Source organism: Ascaphus truei, chromosome 5, assembly GCF_040206685.1.
Source record: "Ascaphus truei isolate aAscTru1 chromosome 5, aAscTru1.hap1, whole genome shotgun sequence".
NCBI classification, from domain to species: domain Eukaryota; kingdom Metazoa; phylum Chordata; class Amphibia; order Anura; family Ascaphidae; genus Ascaphus; species Ascaphus truei.
The window spans coordinates 62,296,339-62,316,007 of NC_134487.1; the positions used below are offsets into that span (position 1 = coordinate 62,296,339).

Genomic DNA, 19,669 nt, shown 5'->3' on the forward strand with positions numbered 1-19,669 from the left:
TACTTACAGATTCGTTATTACCCTTTATAGTTAGTAACTAAAGTATTCTGTTAAATTGACATTTTTAACACAGATAGCAGAATTTTGAAAACGGATAAATGAACATGATTTGTTAAAAAAAGAAAAAACAATAATAATTTTAACACCTTTAATTCTGGAAAGGTAATTGTAGTGTTCGCCTATATAATATGTACTTAAACAGTGGTCTAATGCAAGTTTGCAAATGCTCCTGCTATCCATTAGCCATTTATGTGCATAGTGTTCTGTGGATACAGTATGTGCCAGTAGGGTAGTTGAGATGCATGTCAACATTTTAGATGGAGTATATTGAACACTCTCTCAAGCATTTCAAAAGCTACAGTTTGTGGCAAATAAAATACAAAAAGCCACACAAATCTTTACTAAGAACAGTAAACCATCTATTTAACTTTCTGCCATTACCATATACCCAATTCTAAAGCTCCTTCTACCTACAGTATGGTTAACATAAATAACCAAAGTCTGCTTATACCATAATTATGAACATTTGGACTTTTACAAAATATATCACACAGAGCGGTTGCCATAGCTATGTTTTACCGTTTAAAAAAAAAAAATCAAGCCATCCTGTATTTATCTGTAGACCAACAGCATGAAATATGTTGTTAAGAGATAAATGACTAATGCGATTTTTGTTTTAGAAAAAAGTAGAATTATTCAATCACAATATATTGTAAATGAATTAAAGCTGATTTCAGTGCTCATTTGCTTCTTTACATAGAACTATCAATCTTGTTGAATGCACTGTATCTTATTTTAGAGACAGAAACTGACAGAAGCTAATACTGCTCAATGAGTCTATATGAATATTAACAAACCGAAGTGTGTATAGTGTGTACAAGTCCCTGCTGTACTTGTGATGGTGAGAGGGTGCTAGCCACGCGCGAATATATACATGCAAAAAACAAACATTAGAGAACTAAAAGAAGTCCTCTGAAGATGGAGCACATTTGTGGAGCACACCATGGGACATAAAACTTAAAAACATTAAACTCAAACGGAATGAGCTCAAGTGAAAATGTTGGTGATTGACATGTTACAATCTCCCTAACTAATTACTAAAAGTGCAGGAGCGTGGTGGTGGAGACACGGGTGTAAATAATGCTCAGTGAAGTGTGTAGTACCTCTGATATGGAGGGGGCAGGCTGTGATAACAAGCAATGTGGTAACAATTGCTGTTATCCTAAATATTGCATATGCATTTATTATTTATTAATAGATTCACAAGAGAATGAGCATAGACAATTTTAATCAACGTTTGACTAAGCCTGAAATATGGGAGGTGGAGAGAGACCTATTTTAGTTGAGTCCCAAGTGCGACATACAGTATATCCCCTCAAACCACCCTCCAACCATGTGGGGAGAGACACTTGTGCTCAAAAAGGAGCACTCCTGTGATACCTAGGCGATATGCTAATGGTTTATGGAAGGTATATTTAGATGACTCACACCCCACACCTCCTAGAATATTTCCTTTAGACCTATCCTGACCAGTAATGCATTGGAAGGCACCTTGTGAGGATGGGGTTACTGTCAAACCCAACAGAATCAAAACCCACAACCTCTGCTATTCAGGTCAGCAGGTCTATCAAGTGAGCTAAACCAGCTGTGGAATAGCTCCACTGTCCCAGCATAATTTGGAGCTCTGCTTCTCACTGCTCCTTTAAAAGCAGACCACTTCCTGGGTGCCAGTTCAAAGTGCCCTGTGCTCAAAAAGTAGCACACCTCAAAAAGTAGATACCTGCGAGATATGCTAATAGGTTATTCAAAGTATAGAAAGGAAGCCAGGGGGAGTGTCCACCACGAGTACTGTATAATCAGCTGCAGGTGTGAGCAGTAGAACTAAAAAATATACTGCAGCAGTGGAGCTATCCAGCAGCTAGTATTGCTCACTGCTAGAGCTAGGTCTTATGGATATTGTTTAGGAGGTGTGGGGTGTGAGTCATTTAAATATCTTGCATAACCATTAGTCTCTTCTTTTTGAAAAACTGTGCAGTTCTTTTCAGAGCGGAAGTTTCAATTTAAAGAGTCACAATATCTGACTCCATCTGAATTGGATCGTAAAGCCCCAGTTGTGTCCCACACTAGCAATGCGATTTGAAGCAATAGAAGTAAAACATTTATAGAAATATAAATACAATCCATATGTACTGTATATATTGTGTAGAAATTGTGCCGATTTTTTTCTGTTTTAGAAGATCAGTCACAGAATGTGAAATGTACACATTGTTCTTCTGAGGGGGTAATTTAATATACTCTGAACTGCCCGTTCATGCTGTTATTGTCTGTCTGAAAACTCCAAACTGAAGTCCATTTGTTTAGGCCTTTAGTGACAAAGGCCTATGTTTACTACACAGTGCTATGCCATAAGAGACACTATGGCCCATTTAAGTGAGTAAGCTGTATTCCGGCGCCAGAGAGTGTCTTATGGCAGAGTACTGCTTGGTTAATATGGGCTAAAATGTTACAAAGAGGCACAACATTCTGGTGCCTGGGTCATGTGACCATTATTGCAAGAATCACATGATGGGGTATCCATCCCTTCCAGGATTCAAAAGGGAGGAGGAAGTCCTCAATCTTAATTCACCTTGCTTAGAGCCACAAAGGTCACCAGCCCTTTGAAAGGTAAACAAAATGAATGTTGTTTGAAAGAAAGGCACAGTGGCCATGTGCGTTGCGGCTCTCGTGTTGTTTTTAGAACAGCATAAAGAAACTGAGGGGGGATAACTTTATTATGTCTTAACATTTTATATTTGTGAACCACAGTCCTTGAAATCCCTTCTGAGTGGTACTTTGTGTGTTGGTATAGTGAAAACAAGGAGGGATTGTTCCATACCTCCTGGTTCCTGTGATAAATGTTTGATTTTTCTGCCTGTAATACTCAAGGTGCAGTGTGGAAATAATTTCAATCACACTAGTCAAAGCAATGATGGTTTTCGTCTCTTTTGCAATTGATTGTTTGGAATTGTAACACTTATAGCCTATAGCATGCATATCCTCATGGACAAGTTTACATGTTAGATGTTTGTCACTCGTTTGATATGTTTAAAAATATATATATATCTATATATGTATATAAATACGCATTTTATTATATTTATTTATTAGACATATTTACTAAGCAGTCTTCTGCCTCAAGAAACCTTCAGGCTCTGGAAGACACTCAACTCCTTGGGCTGTAAGGTGCCTTTGAGCACCAGAAGGTATATAATAGCAGAAGACTGCTTATATGGGCCTTTGTGTGCTTTAAATGTGTAAATGATCACTTTACATAGACGTGCTGTAAATATGTTTTATGCCATATTGTTTCAGACTTTTCACTTTGGTTTTGACTTATTTTGGAAAATCAAAAACTGTCTTTTTTTAAGCCTATTATAAAATGCCCCTATGTTGTAGGAGAATGATTGCTCATTCCTGTTATACAAACACATTTTCAAATGTAATGTGTACATGTCATAATCATTATTTTCCTTTCTCATCTGTAGAAAGGGGTGGATGATATAAGTTCATTGATGTACTTGAGGCTGTATGAGGTAAAAGCTTATTTCTAAAGAACATTTACAGTATTTGTTGCTGTGTTTGTTGTTGTGCTTCGTATTATGGCTATTGAGTCATTAGTATGTTAGTTGATGTGTTTGTTCACTGTTGTCTAGCAGTTTAGTTGTCTGTAGATAGCGACTTAGCGTGAAGTGTATTACATAGAATAAATATTTACCTTGTGTATTATCTCCAAGTCATTTTACTGTGGAAAAACATAAGGGAAAGGAGAAACTTGATTGTGGAATATTACAAAATACAGCTTCACACAGTTTATTGAAGGTTGAAGGGAATTTATTTCAACATACAGAAGCAAAGACTCACATTTTTTTTTCTTTAATAAAGATTATTTTTCTTATGGAAAGGGACTAATTTTGCAGGCTAGTATACCAACAACAACAAAAAAGCTAGAAACACTCCAAATAAACAAGCAGGGAATTTTAACGTATAATTATTATGAACCTACAGTTGTTATTTTTAGAGAAACAACCTGATCATCGTTTTTTTTTTAATAATAAATAATCATACCACACAGAATGCTCAATGTTTGTTCTCAGCCTGGACATTGTTCTGGATTTCCTTAGTTCTGTAAACGCTTGTTTCATTTGAATAGGATTTATGTGCCACACCTCCATAGCATATAGTAATGTAGGGCCTTTGCACATTGTAGTCTTGTATATACTAATATAAAATGTATTTTGTTTTGTATAATGTCAGCGCAATTTAATAAAAATTAATAATTATAACAAAAGAAGAAAAACAGAAACATCCTTTGAATGTATATTGGTAAAAGGAGAATAAACAATCCAAAGGCCTCCATTCTTACTTATTTCATGTGAAAATGTTTGGATCACAGAAACAATCTAGACTTAACATATTTGGACTCCACAAAGACTTCTGATGCTGTTTCTCATTCTAATTTAAATGTTTTTTGCAAATGTATGGCTGTATATCTTTTCACAGCAGTAATACACGTGATATACTGTAATAATATAACACATAATGGGAGAACGTACAGAGACAGTAGGAAGGTGTTCTGGTGGGTGCGTTTGCAAGGGGCCAAGGTCGATGTATGAGGTGTATAGTATCAGCCGTAGCTACCCATATGCTTCTTTAAGGAGGTGGGTTTTAAGATGGGTCTTAAAAGGGCAGAGAGAGAGCGTGCTAGTCGGAGATTGCGGGGAAGGGCATTCCAGAAGTGTGGGGCAGTGAGCGAGAAAGGTTTATGGTGGGAGAGGGCTTTAGATACAAAGGGGGTAGAGAGAAGACATCCTTGAGCAGAACGCAAGAGTCGGGATGGTGCATAGCTAGAAATAAAGGCCGAGATGTAAGGAGGGGTACAAGATTTTATGGCTGTATAGCCTTAAAAGTGAGGAGGAGAATTTTGTGTGTAATGTGAGATTTGATAGGAAGCCAGCAGAGGGATTTCAGCAGGAGAGAGACCGAGACAGATTTAGGAAAGCCTAGAGTGATACTAGCAACAGCGTTTAGGATAGATTGTAGGGGAGACAGGTGAGAGGCAGGAAGGCCAGACAGCAGAACGTTATAATAGTCGAGACAGGATAGAATGACGGCCTACATTAGAGTTTTAGCAGTATAGGAAAGGGCGTAACTTTGCAATGTTGTGGGCCGGGCGGGCGGGCGGGGGAGAATGACCAGGTTTTTGCTTCATTTGGAATACATGGATACATTTAGATACATTTTGAAATGGATAGTAAACTGGTGAATACTAAGAGCTAGATTCGCTTGGCGTCTATAAAGCTGCATTATAATGTGGTCAAAATGGGATTGGTTATGCCTTGACAGGGCTGCAGGCTTGTAACGCTTTGGCCAAAGGATTTAACTAAATAACCCTTATTCATGTGATCACTATTTTATTTTAGCCTAATTAGTAGGAGCGCAGGAATCGTTCTTTTTGTTTTTCTATATGTAAGTCCTATCTTTTTACCAACAGCAAACTTCTGTAGGGAGGAGCGAGGTATATGTACAGTCTTCCAAAATGTGATTGCAACATAACATTTTGGAATTACCGATAAATTCACTGAGAAAATTATTTGTCTATTCATTAAGTTAAATGGGTGTACAAAATAAAAAGAGGTGGGGGATATCGCTTTCAACAGATTGAAGCAATATATACTACATTAGATTATATTGCATGTATTTTTGACACAGCTTTTGACCAGGCTCTTTCACTTCCAGGATAACTATAACTACATTTCCACCTGACCTTGGTCAGGACCCTTTCCTTCTTTCCCATCCCAGTATCCCAGGGTTCTCATACTTTGTGATTTTTTTGGTAGTGTGCCTTATAAATGAGCATCTTGCTGCGGTTAACATACTGTATGTGTTAGTAGCTTGCTTATGTTCAGGTTCAAGTGGTCCATTGGTTTGGCTAGAACCATTATGAGTGGGTCTAGTGGAATTTCTATTTCTATGGTCTCCCTTATCAAATTCTGCATATGTTCTCGGGCAGCATGTATCATAGGTTTATACTAGCAACTTGAATCTGCCTGTCAGATTTGTTACTTACAGTATATACCATATTATTGGCCTTGTATATATACAGGTTGCACCTGATAACACTGCCAAATAGAATGAGAACTTGTGTGTGAAATGGGAATACTGCAAGTTAACCCACCAGGCGCTCAGAAAAATATAGCTGTAGATGTGAACTGGTGTTTGAACAACAATGTGGGTAATGAAAGCCACTATCCCCCAGTGTAGTCTTTACAAATGTAAATCTCTGCAACTGGCTAGCCGTAAGCACAATAAAGTTAGAGAAAACATAGAAGGAGATAACTCACAGCTGGGGGATGTAGTGAAGTGGCTGGTCTATCCTCCTGTATGAAAATGCTGCATGTCCCTCTGCTAGCGATATTTCTTGATGGAATGATCTTCTCACGCCGCCAGCACTTTCTTCTGCCGCCAACCCTGCATCCGTTCGATCGCGGTGGGTGGTCACCTGACCGACGGCAGTGCCGGTACTTCCGGGTATAGCAGGGGGACGCAGATGCACCAGACACAGCCCGGCGTGCAGGCAGCAGGCACCGGAACAATGGAAATCCTCCCAGGGGAGGTCTGTATGCCGCACAGCCGTGGAGCAAGAACTTCAGAAGAGGCTGAACAGTGATTTATAAGCAACTTTAATGAGACAAAGTGCAAACGGATCCTCTTGACGCGTTTCGGCCCGTCAGGCCTTTGTCAAAAGAGTGATCCGTTTGTAACAACATAATGCATATATAGCAAGTGCAAGTTGCAACACCTGTGAACAAGCCCCAAACAGATGGGTAACAGGTGTATATCCTAACACTGCAAATACTAGCAAACAGAATTAAAGATCAGTGATCTTGGTTTAGCATGTAATGTATAATTATCTATATATGTTTTCCTATCAAACGATAAGATTGGTCATTTTTAATTACAGCACTGTTTTTAATTCTGTTTGCTAGTATTTGCAGTGTTAGGATATACACCTGTTACCCATCTTTTTGGGGCTTGTTCACAGGTGTTGCAACTTGCACTTGCTATATATGCATTATGTTGTTACAAACGGATCACTCTTTTGACAAAGGCCTGACGGGCCGAAACGCGTCAAGAGGATCCGTTTGCACTTTGTCTCATTAAAGTTGCTTATGAATCACTGATCAGCCTCTTCTGAAGTTCTTGCTCCACGGCTGTGCGGCGTACAGACCTCCCCTGGGAGGATTTCCATAGAATGAGAACTTGAATACACTCACCATTTATATACCAATGTTATATTGTGTGATATAAAAACTAACCCCTCATTGCTTTATTATATGCAACATAATTGTTGACCTTGTACAACTTGGTCTATAAGAGGCCATTGAGTGACGCTAGGACCAATTTTGGTCTATATGCTATCTATCACATATATATTCCCATAACCTCAATTGTTCACACCACTAAGAGGTATAAGCTTTTGAGTCCAGAATCAACAGGAGTGTAAACGCTGCCCCATTCCACAGGAGAGAGAGAGAACTTATTACTGCAGAGAAGCTGACGGTTTGATTCTTTACTTAACAGCGTTTACACTCCTGTTGATTCTGGACTCAAAAGCTTATACTTGACTTTGATTGTACATATAGTTTGATTACTGGGTGCTGCTCTGGTGGTTGGGGATACAGGGTCAAGGGAAGTACCTTGTGGTCCATACGGACCTGAGGGAACGGGCCTGTGGAAAGGGTCTCTCCCTGAAACGTTGCCCCCCCCCGATTACCCCCCCATCGTATTTGTACCCTCCCCCCTATATCTTGTTTTTTGTCTCCCCCCTCCCTGTCCCTGTGTTCCTTTTCCCTCACCACCTCTGTGAAGGGTCTATTATCATTTACCTGCTTGTGCTATATCACTCCAAGTCTATTTTGTATGATCTTGTGCTTGCATTAAATCATTTACTTTTTGGCTTATACCTTGTTTTGAGCATTTTTCCCATAGTCAGTGAGTGCTGGAACTCTAGTTTATATTTTGTTACTAATTCTCGGAGTGTTAGGTTAAGGGCCTCACATTTAGTTGTGTTAGTTTTACAGCATGAAAGAAAGCTGAATTTGGACATATCTGTTTGCAAGTTAAGAAGTGAAGTCATTAGGTTAGCGATCATCAGTATTATGTCATCTGCAAATAATGATAATTTATAGGCTTATTTTCCAATTTGGATGCCCTGGATATTAGGACATCTACTATTGTTTGCTAAAGGCTCAATCGTTAGAGCGAACAGTAGGGGGGCAGAGGGCAGCCCTGCCTGGTCCCATTATTACTTTTTATTTGGTCCAAGTCCCTCCCAGGCATTTTCAATGTTGCCATTCGGAACTTATATAAACTTGAACCCCTCTCAAATATGAGCCCTTTGATCCAATTGTCTCGAGAGTTCTATTTAGGAAGTACAATTGAATCCTATTGCAAGCTTTTTTATCATCCAGACTTGGCAAACATCACCTTAGGCTTTGCAAAGTTGATATGAGTTACGGTACATCTATAATCTTTAGGGTATTATCCGAAGCCTGACGTTCACTTATAAAACCTAGTTGATCGTAGTGTGTTAGCCTGTGGAGTATCCAGTTTTTACTATATCATACAGAATTTTACTATACATTTTTTTAAACGAGTTCAACAGGGCTATTGGTCTGTAGTTGGCACTGCTCATCGGATCTTTGCTCTCCTTTGAGATAACCACAATATTTATTTGCTTTATTCATTTATGTTGGAATCTGTTATCCTTTTTAAAAAAACCTGTTAAATAATTCCATCAGATGAGAGGCTAGTATCTTATAATATTTTTTATAAAAATTTTTATAAAGCCTGTCTGGGCTTGGAGCTTTAGAGGATTTTGACGTCTAGATTACTTCAACCAGTCCTGTGATATTATAGTTGTGTTTAGACCTATCAGATCTTCTGCAGTTAATTTGGAGAGATGACATTCCCTCAAGAAGTCATCAATTTGATCTACTGGTACAGTATAGTCGCCTTTTTAGCTGTGGTGTCTACTGAGTAGAAAAAAGGGGGGAAAAATCCTCGGGCGCGTCACTCTGCTCCCAGCTCCACGACGTGTGTTACGTGTAAAATAGAAGAGAGAGGGGAGGGCCACAATAAAAAACAACTCAAAGTTATACACACTTCTTTCTTTAGAGTGGGAAGGGAGGGGTGGGAGGGGAAAAAACAGGGGAAGAATGATATTACAACACACTGTTTGGGTAGAGACACACTCACATGGAATTTCTAATATCATGAACTGGTGTTCTCTCCTCAACACGTGATGACATAGGTTGTAGGTGAGGAAGTGCCCTCTGGTATCTTCCTTGACAAAAATAAAAGGGAAAACAAAATAGTGCAATACAATTTAATTAGACAGTGGGTGAATGAGATTTAAAACTTACAAGCGACCGATATTTTCAGGCATTGAAAGGAGATGTCGCCAGACTCCACAGCATATCCCTTTCTGGGTTGCAGTGTTGCTTCTCTGCTGATCCCTGCTGGCAAAAGGTCTTTGTATCTGTATGTGGGGATAGTTCTGGCTGCTGTGTGGATACTTATGGCCCGTGCACAGGCTATGTTCTCCTCCGGCCGCCTATCTCCTTCACAGATGCAGTCTTCAGCTTCCTTAGTCCGTTGCGCGTGCGCATGCGCAGACGGCAAGACGCTGGGCCAGGATACAGGGAAAAGAAACTCCTCGCTACGGTGGCTTGGAAGAACCAAAAAACGTCAGACGCGTTTCGCCAATGCTTCCTCAGTGACGTTGCATTGGCGAAACGCGTCTGACGTTTTTTGGTTCTTCCAAGCCACCGTAGCGAGGAGTTTCTTTTCCCTGTATCCTGGCCCAGCGTCTTGCCGTCTGCGCATGCGCACGCACCACGGACTAAGGAAGCTGAAGACTGCATCTGTGAAGGAGATAGGCGGCCGGAGGAGAACATAGCCTGTGCACGGGCCATAAGTATCCACACAGCAGCCAGAACTATCCCCACATACAGATACAAAGACCTTTTGCCAGCAGGGATCAGCCGAAAAGCAACACTGCAACCCAGAAAGGGATATGCTGTGGAGTCTGGCGACATCTCCTTTCAATGCCTGAAAATATCGGTCGCTTGTAAGTTTTAAATCTCATTCACCCACTGTCTAATTAAATTGTATTGCACTATTTTGTTTTCCCTTTTATTTTTGTCAAGGAAGATACCAGAGGGCACTTCCTCACCTACAACCTATGTCATCACGTGTTGAGGAGAGAACACCAGTTCATGATATTAGAAATTCCATGTGAGTGTGTCTCTACCCAAACAGTGTGTTGTAATATCATTCTTCCCCTGTTTTTTCCCCTCTCACCCCTCCCTTCCCACTCTAAAGAAAGAAGTGTGTATAACTTTGAGTTGTTTTTTATTGTGGCCCTCCCCTCTCTCTTCTATTTTACACGTAACACATGTCGTGGAGCTGGGAGCAGAGTGACGCGCCCGAGGATTTTCCCCCCCCTTTTTCTACTCATACATATACAGAGGTTGGTGAATAACCTCTGAAAGACTCAGGCAGCGGAATCATTCTGTGGAAAGGACTGAAGCCACACCTTGAATAGTAGGCAAAAAACTTTTTTTGGCGCAAATTTTCTTTTTTTCCATTTATTTGTGGTGTCTACTGAGTCTAAATTGTATAACAGTGGGGTTGTATGTGGCACCCCCATTTCTCTGTTTTATAGCTGCAACCTAAGTTCAGGTTCTGACTCCACTGAGTTTACTTACCAGCAACTGATCAGCTTTGTTGCCCTTACAGTAGGTTTGCTGGTTCCATTTCATGTTTTTAATTCTTCTCTTGCGTGGGATAGTTGTTTGTATACCTTTTTTAGCGAGGTTCCATTTACATTTCTGTCCTACTGTAGTGTTACTATCTTTACCGTTAAGCCTTTCTGTTTGAGATTTTTAGATTTGTTCCCAAATTAGGCTATCGATATTATATGTCCTCTAATTGCAGCCTTATGGACTTCCCATAAGGGCAGGTCCATACAGCCTTCGCGGAGGCGTGCGCGTCCGTGACATCACCCACGTGAAGCAGGTGCGTTTTCCGGACATGATAGATGCACCGTCGGGGGCGTGTCTAGGGGCGTGTCAGTGATGTCACGGAGCTGGTTCACCCTCATTGGGTGAACCACTCATGTGACCTGCCCATCACGAGGAGAAATCAGTTTCAACTGATTCCTTGCGCAATGAGCACCCCATCCTGCTGCTGCCCACATGGTCTATGGGCGTGATCAATGCCTTAAGGCAATGTGATCGCGCTGCGGGCAGACACGTCTGCGCCAGCATGGACTTAGCCTAAGATAGCTGGTGATTCGACTTCTACTTTGTTTACTAGAAAAAGATTTTCTAGTGACTCTCCTACAGTATCTCCTTCTCTATCTTTCTGTAATTTAATAGTGAGTCGTTCAGTCGTTATTGATAAACTTGTGGCCTAGTGAAAGGGAAGTTCAATGATATTTAAACTGAAGCATGGTCTGAGCATATTATTGTGCCTTTACTTGCCTGGGCCACCTGCTCCAGGAGCTTGTATGAGATAAAGCTATAATCTATCCTTGAGTAGGGATCGTGGGGAGTGGAATACAAAGTGTAGTCTCTTTGACCTTTATTTATAATTCACCACACATCCGCTAAATCAAATTCCTTCATCCGCTTTCTACATTTTTTGCTTTATGTACCTCCTTAGATTGTTGCTGATTAGGTACCATGGATTTATCTACATCACCTTGGATGATGTTAAAATCCCCTCCCATCTATTATATATCCAAGTTTTACCTCAATAGATTCTTGGGAGGTTCTGAGGAACTCTATTTGTTGATCATTAGGTGCATATATACAGTAGTGACCAGAGTGATTTTTACTCACGCCAGGAGTCCATTGATCATTAGGAATCTACCCTCTAAGTCTCTTTTGACCTTCCTCGTCTGAAATGGGACATCATGTTTTATTAGGATATCTACTCCCCTTTTCTTTTTTGTAATATGCTGTCGGATATGTCTCCCGAAATGTGTTGCAAAGATCCATATTGAAAAATGTGTCCTGCAGGAATATTATGTCTCCTTGCATTTTGGTAAACTCTTTAAGGGGTAGTTTCAACTTTTTGTTAGCATTAAGCCCTTTAACATTCAAAGATATACATTTTTTGAGGGTTTGATTGACCATGATTTTGTTAAGGATTTTGTTTTATTATTAATGTCTGTTTGTGTCTTGCAGCCTGTGTGCGTCTTTGGTGTTACCTTGTCTCGTCGGGGAATCTAGTGGATCATTGAGGGTCCTGTGTGTACTCCAAGCTGTAAATATTAGGTGGTACTGGGAGAACAAGAATTTGGAAAAGGGTAAAGGTTTGAGAACAACAAAGAAGAAAAAAAAAGGGGTTACGGTTGAGGTGGGCATTTTGTCTGCCTCTTCACAGTTTAGTATCCAGTCCCTATATGGACCAGCCTCATTGGCATAAGGCCCTACTGGGGTGACACGAGTCTTTGAAGCCATGGGACGCCATGTACTCGAACTCCGTCTTATCCATTCCTCCAAAACTGTACATTTTTCAACACCTACTTAAAGTATAGTTGACTTGAGTACAAGTGGACCAACATATCAAAGTTTTTGTAATTTATATCTATAGTCTTTAACACCACTTTTCTTTTTGGCTTTATCGCCTTATCATTTTGAATCTAAGGTATTTTTGTAGGTATTCCCTGTTAGGCATACCTGGCGCGCCATCCCTCATCCTCCCTGACCCTGTAAACATATTTAATGGAAACTACGATCTTAAATATGTACAAATAATTAGAAACTTATTGTTATGTATAGGCTCTTAGAGTCACACGGTGGTAATGTCAGGCGGCTCCCCATGACCATCCCTCAGGGATTTTGTGGGCTTCTCAGAGCCACGGATCCAGATACCCAGCTGGCCAGTCCCGTGAGAGCTTGATTTCACCTCCTAGATATATCTGTATGTTTGTCTTCCATTTGTGGTCTGCATTCTCAGGGGAGGGGGGGGAGGAAGAAGGGCATGTGGTCCCATTGTCACCCAAGAGGGGAAGAGGGGAGTGTCCAGATGCCCTGAGAGGGGCTCACATCTTGTCCATATATATTACATTTCACTCTAATCCTGACTGCTTAATGTAAAGATTTGCCGCGGGTGTATGAAGCGGTGAGTGTTCTCCGGAGGATCCAACCTTCAAGGGAAAATGGCCTGCTTCCTTAGTCACTTCCTTCTTTGGGCCTAATCACCTAAGTAAAAGACTCTTAAGTCCTCTGGTCTGATGAGTCTCGCTATTCACCTGCTCTTGATCTCTCAGCTCCAGGGCCCCCTTTGTTCTTACTGCTGTGTATTACCTGGGGTGACTATGCTTTGTGTAGCTCTCCATGGCCTCGGAGTAGGACTTGGTCCTCTTCTTGGGTTCAAACTGAAGGCATCCAGGAAGGTCTCCACCTCTTATCAGAATTCAGAGAGGCTTGTCTTCCATCTTTGTTTGCCACTAGGTGAAATAGAAATGCCCACGCATAGCATATCTAATTTTTCATGAGTAAAATAGTTACTGGTCGTAGGCCTCTTGTCCTTGTATATGCTGTGTCTCGATAGATCCTGAAAGATCTGGATTTTGGAATCCTCAAAGTCTATTGATTCTCTGTTTTTGCATCCTTGTAATATTTTCTCTTTAGTAGTGTACTGTAGTGCCCACGGTTATTCTAACACAAACCAGTGGCAATCTCCAAAAAGACCCAGGTACACCCAGGTACATGCTGGATACATGCCTGAAACTTGCCTTAAACTAGACCCAGCATTTCTGCATTGATTAATGGCCCATCAGATTAACAGCGGGGGTCCCTGCTGTCCCATTCAGTTTGAACTGAATGGGACTGCCAGGGGCCCCTGCTGTGTTAATCCTATGGGTCATTAGTCAATGCAGAAATGCCTTAAACTTGCCTTAAACTAGCCAGGTTACACCCAGCACATACCCAGAATGTAACCGGGCTAGTTTAAGGCAAGCTTTAGAATACTCGTGGTCTCGTCTATAGTTGTGTTGTGGTGTAGTTGTACCTCCATATCTCTGTTATCTTATGGATCTGCCAACCTTGGACCCAATGCCCGATGTGCTCTGTCCGTTTGCAGAGTATTCGCCTGCAGTGAAGGGGGTCAATCTGTATATACAGTCTTGTTAGGTATGGTTGCAATTCCTCTGTAGTAATTGCTTCTGAGATATTCCTTACCCTTTGATTCTGCCTCCTTTCACAATTTTCCAAATCATCTGAGTTGTTGAGCCTATAGACCTCATCTTCTATGGAGCCGTGACACTGCAAAGATTCCTCCATCTTGCTCTCTAACTGTGTTGTCCTTGCATCCAGGGTTGTGAGCTCCGCTTTAGATTCAGCCACTGCCTTGTCTGTTTGAAAGAATCCCTGCATTTCCTCAAACAGCGCTTTGAGAGCTTTCGGGTCATCTCAGCATTTCCTCTCTTTCCTGCTCAGAATCTGACGAGACTCTCTTGTGTTAGTGTGTCCCTCCGCCATTGTTCGGTCTCCCGACTGACTGCATTGTGGAAGAATCAGGTGAGTTCTTGGGCTCGCAATTTTTTTTTTATCTTTCCTTGGTGTCATCATTCCACTCTCTCTCCCGAGTAGAAGAAATGCTTTTGTACAGGTTTGGAGGGATATAATGAATTTCTTATGCCTGGAGTCCATGGATCTGTTTCAGCACACTTCCATGAGCTCCAATGTCATGTGTGTGCCCCCTCTTGTTTTAGTTTTAAACAAGCTATATCTATGTTCATTTGTATTAAAGATGTGCTGGAATACTATCTTTGGTATGTATATCATTTATATGAACCGATCCGTAAGCATGCAACAAACAATAATTCTGTTGAATGTTTTTCCCACTGTATTTTCCTAATCATTGGTGAATATTAGAGAGTGGCTAACTGTTCCGATTTTAGTTTGTGGAAGGTTTTTTTAAATGCAAAAATGCTCGAAATTTCATTAAAAAAAAAAAAACAACTAGACCACGTGGCCAGTGACGCAGCACATAAGGGTCACAATTATCTGCACAAAAAAATGGCGAAAAACACACTTTCACCAATTTAGCAAACACATATTTATTTATTTATTTTTATAATGTTTTACCCGGAAGTAATAAATTGAGAGTTTCCTCTCGTGTTCAAGTATGTCCTGGGCATAGAGTTAAGATGACAAATAATACATGGTTACTAAGGTACATAGTTACATAAGTGAACAGGGTATACATTATATACAAAACATTGCATGCACAGTTAGAGATAATATATATTATAGGCGTATGTAACAGTTACAGACCAGATTAAAATGTGAGACAGCTTTAGTTTTGAAAGAACTTAGACTGGTGGTGGCTGTGAGAGTCACCGGTAGATTGCTCCAGTTTTGAGGTGCACGGGAAGAGAAGGACGAGCAGACGGATACTTTGCTAAACTTTGTGACCAGGAACAGTCTTTTAGAGTCAGATCTCAGATGATAAGTGTTGCATGTGGAAGGGGTGAGGAGCTTTTTCAGATAGACAGGTAGCTTGCCCAGAAAGTATTTGAAGGCAAGACAGGAAAGATTAACTTTACGCCTAGACCCGAGTGATGACCAATCTAGTTCTTTGAGCATTTCGCAGTGATGTGTGTTGTAGTTACATTGGAGAACAAAATGGCATATTGAATTGTAGAGGGTATTGAATTGCCATTAGCATCTGCTGTGCGATGCACTTTCTGACCAGCAGACTTAGGAAGGATTTGCTCCTGTAAAGTACACCTACTGTAGTTTGGTATAGGTTTTGGATGTCAGGGTATCAATGTGCATCCCAAATGTTAAATGTGAGTCAAACCATATGCCCAAGTATTTAAAACTAGTAACAGGAGTTATAGTGGTATTGGTGTTGGTTTTTATCTGGAGCTCAGTCATGGGAAGCTTTAAAAATGTAGCCTTGATCCCAAATACCATTGTTACAGTCTTGTCAGTGTTTAAAAACAGTTTGTTTTGGGAAATCCAATATTCAAGTCTCAAAAAGTCAGATTTAAGTATGTGTTAAAGGTCGGACAGGCTGGCTGTGTGCATATAAGATTGTGTCATCTGCATACATGTGTATTGAAGCTCCCTTACAAGCTGTAGGAAGATCATTGATGAAAACCGAGAACACCCATAACAGAGCCTTGCTAGACACCACAGGTGATATCCAAGGGGTTGGAGTTAGAGCCTGAGATGGACACATGTTGGGATCTACCTGATAGGTAGGAATGAAACCAGTTTAAAGCATGCTTCCCTATTTCAGAGCACTGGAGTTTGTAAAGCAAGATAACATGATCAACAGTATCAAAAGCCTTTGCAAAATCTAGGAATATTGCACCAGTGAGCTGTCCCAATTCCATTCCACACTGGATTTCATTACAAACTTTTAGCAGGGTAGTTACCGTGGCGTGTTTGGGGCGAAAGCCAGATTGGAATTGGCTAGGGAAATTTGTCTTGGTATAGTAATCGCTTAATTGGGAGTGAACACAGTTTTCCATGACTTTGGATAGTATTGGGACAACTCTGGCAGTTTTCCAGGTCTTAGGGATATGGCCTGCAGACAGAATAGAGTTGACTATGGAAGCAATTAATTGGGCAATGGCTGGGACACCAAGTCTTAGGAACTTAGATTGCAGTAAATCAGGTCCACATTGGCTGCTTAGTTTTAATTTGAGGAGCGCTTTTGCAATCTCCTCTTCGGATACTGGGACAAATAGAAAATTGTGAGCAGTGTTGGGAGAGGGCGGGGCTATAGGGGTACTGTCAGAATGAGGTTCATGTTTATGGTTTGGGTTGTGTTCTGCTAATAAGTTAGTAGCACACCCCACAAAGTAGTCATTGAATGCATTGAATATATTGTTGATAACCTTCCAGATGTTAGCTGGGTTTGCTGTATTCTTGTGCAAATTGTCAGAGTAATATTGTGCTTTTGAATGTCTTGTTTGCCTAGTGCACATATTCCGCAGGCATCTTTAGTGATTAAGATCCTTGGTAGTGCCAGTTACTTTGTATCTTTTCCACAAGGCACCCCTGAAATGATAGTGCTATAAGGTCAGTTGTAACCCACAGAAGATGGGCCCCCTGTACTCTTATTCTGCGTAGTGGAGCATGGGTATCACGAGTTTTAAGAACTCGGATTGGAAATAGTCGAGCGCAGAATCAGGGTTGGGAATTAAGTTGATTCTGTACCAAGGGCTGTTGGTAAGGTCAGCCAGAAACTGTTGTGGGTTCAAGTTTCTAAAAGTGGATAGAGAGAGTAACATTTCCATGAGGCCACAAGAAAGAACAAAGTTCAGATACATAGCAGGTTCATTATCACAGAGGTAGGTAATGTTGCATGAGGCTGTTGTGAGCCAAGTGAGTGTGTGCAGACTAAACAGCACAAGGTGTGCCTTTTCCTTGTCAAAATGTTTTGCTGCATTGCAATGCTAGGGCCTATTCAGGGTTTGCAGAGGGATGAGGGTGGTGAGGGTTGAAGGGGGGAGGGCAGTTGTGTGCAGTCAGTGTTGGGAGAGGCTGCAGTAAAATAAGGTGTAATGCAGGGGGGTTAAGTGTGCAGGCTAACAAGCATGGGATCATAGTGTGGTCAGAGTAGCTCACCGTTTGTAGCCTTGTGTAGAAGCATTTGAAGTAGGTCCAGTCCCCAGTCCACCTCTAGTCAAATATTTCTAGTAAATGTAAACCAAAATGTCTAAATGAGTATTTATTGATATATCCTGATTGCGAATTGGAGTAAAGAAAACAGCATAAGATTTAACACACCAAAATTCCATTATTTTTAGTCAGTTTTCTCTTAATTGATCATATTGATTTATTTTCCTTTGCGTCGATCTTGCAGCTGGGAGACTTTAACAAATGTCTGCTAACTGAATATTTTTATGTTGTACACAAGGTGTTGCATTCATGTCTACCTTGACTTTGAAATTATGATTAGTAGTGTTTATCTTTCAAAGATAAAGGAGATCGTGTTCAAACACTCTTTTATACTCACATTTCAGCTATCTTGATAGTTTTAGTTACAGTAATAATCCACATTCTGATTAAGTTATTTTCTGTATGTATAAGGTTATAGAGGGGGGAAAAAACTAGTTTTCAGAGCATTTCATGTGCCAAGATGTTTCTGGCATGTTATGACTGTGCGTGGGACAAGTAAACGCCTCATTTTATCTATAGGTGTTTGTGAATTGGGATCTGTGAAATCTGATAGGAGCGTACCTAATTTCCAAAAAAAAGGAATTCAATAAGTCAATATATTGCAGCTTATTCATGGTCCCACTTGTTTGATAATTTGGAATAATGATAAAGAAATATGTGCTTTTCTCAATAAGAGCCTTGAAATGTGATCACTGCACAGAATTATCATTTGGCATGAGCCCAGGAATACACATCTTTGCATGATGCACCTGGACATATGTGGCAGGTCTGGTAGAATCTGCTAATTAACAACACAGGCTTAAACAGGCACCTCATCTGGCAGTATAGTTAGTAGCCTGTTGGTGCTCAGCAGGAATTGGTAGTGCTTCTTATTTTTCTACCCTAATGGTCTACTGCCCACCTAATTTTGCCTTATTGTCAGCCACTATTTACCACAGCTTGAGGCCCTCCCAGGAGGCTAAATTATTATCAAAGGATTAGGGAGATGCAGCCTTGCAGCTCTGACATTTCTGATTACTTGTCTATGCCAGAACACTAATTAGCTGTGACTAATCAAGAAAAATGTCCCTGCCATAGAAAACCATTGAAAAGACCTGAGCAGTAGAAAAGCAATTCAATAGCCAGGCATTGTTAGATTTACACCGTAGCTGTTTAACTCACCTTTAATTATGCTAAGAAATTATTTTATATATAATATAATAATATTATGATTTAATATAATCATTTAAACTATAAAGTGAACCGATCAAAGTTTTTGGCTGAAAAAAATATGTAATATATTAGGATGCTGTCAAATGAAAGTTTAACGAAAAACTGAGAAGCAAAATAAAAATCTTATATTTTTTGATTTGCTGGGCTATGTTGCATGTGTTTTTTTAAAAATTATGTACATCCAATTTTTTTTTGTTTTTTAATAATATTTGTTTTAATCGGCGATGTGTGTTGCTATACAAGGATTTTTCTTAATTCTTAATGATTGGATATTTACGTTAAAAAACAAAAACGTACACAGTTGGTTTACATTTTTTGGGAAACATTCATATTGGATTTGTTGACAACTGCCCCCCCCCCCCCCCCCCCACCCTTCCACTTTTTTTATTTTTTAAAGCCAGGTCCTTGGGCTCAGTGTGTAGGTGTATTGTGTATGCTGTCTTGAATGATGTGATTATTTTTAAATCTGTAAACTAGATATTTTAGTAAATGAGAAATTCAATATTCAACCACTGTATACTTTATAGCACTGCCTGAGCACCTGTCACTTCCAAACCTAAATTGGGAAAATGACATGGATCATGTGCTCCATCTGAATGAGGTCAAGTTTACTGGGAAATCGGATATGCAGTTTCCCTGCAGTGCAGAATGACTTGTAGAAAATCTCTTGTGTGGGCGTAAATACTACAGTGTGTAGC

General features: G+C 40.3%; 1 protein-coding gene across 13 annotated transcripts in view; it reads left to right on the forward strand.

The window, feature by feature from the left end:
* Positions 1 to 19,669, forward strand: part of CADPS2 (calcium dependent secretion activator 2) — a 516,545-nt gene that overhangs the window by 464,828 nt on the left and 32,048 nt on the right. For 5 of the 13 annotated variants that reach the window (XM_075599906.1, XM_075599904.1, XM_075599910.1 and 2 more), the window contains one exon: positions 3,525 to 3,572. The exons of the other annotated variants lie outside the window; for them this stretch is intronic. In XM_075599906.1, the coding sequence (XP_075456021.1) occupies positions 3,525 to 3,572 (48 nt within the window). The remainder of the gene's footprint in view (positions 1 to 3,524; positions 3,573 to 19,669) is intronic. 13 annotated transcript variants of the gene reach the window in all.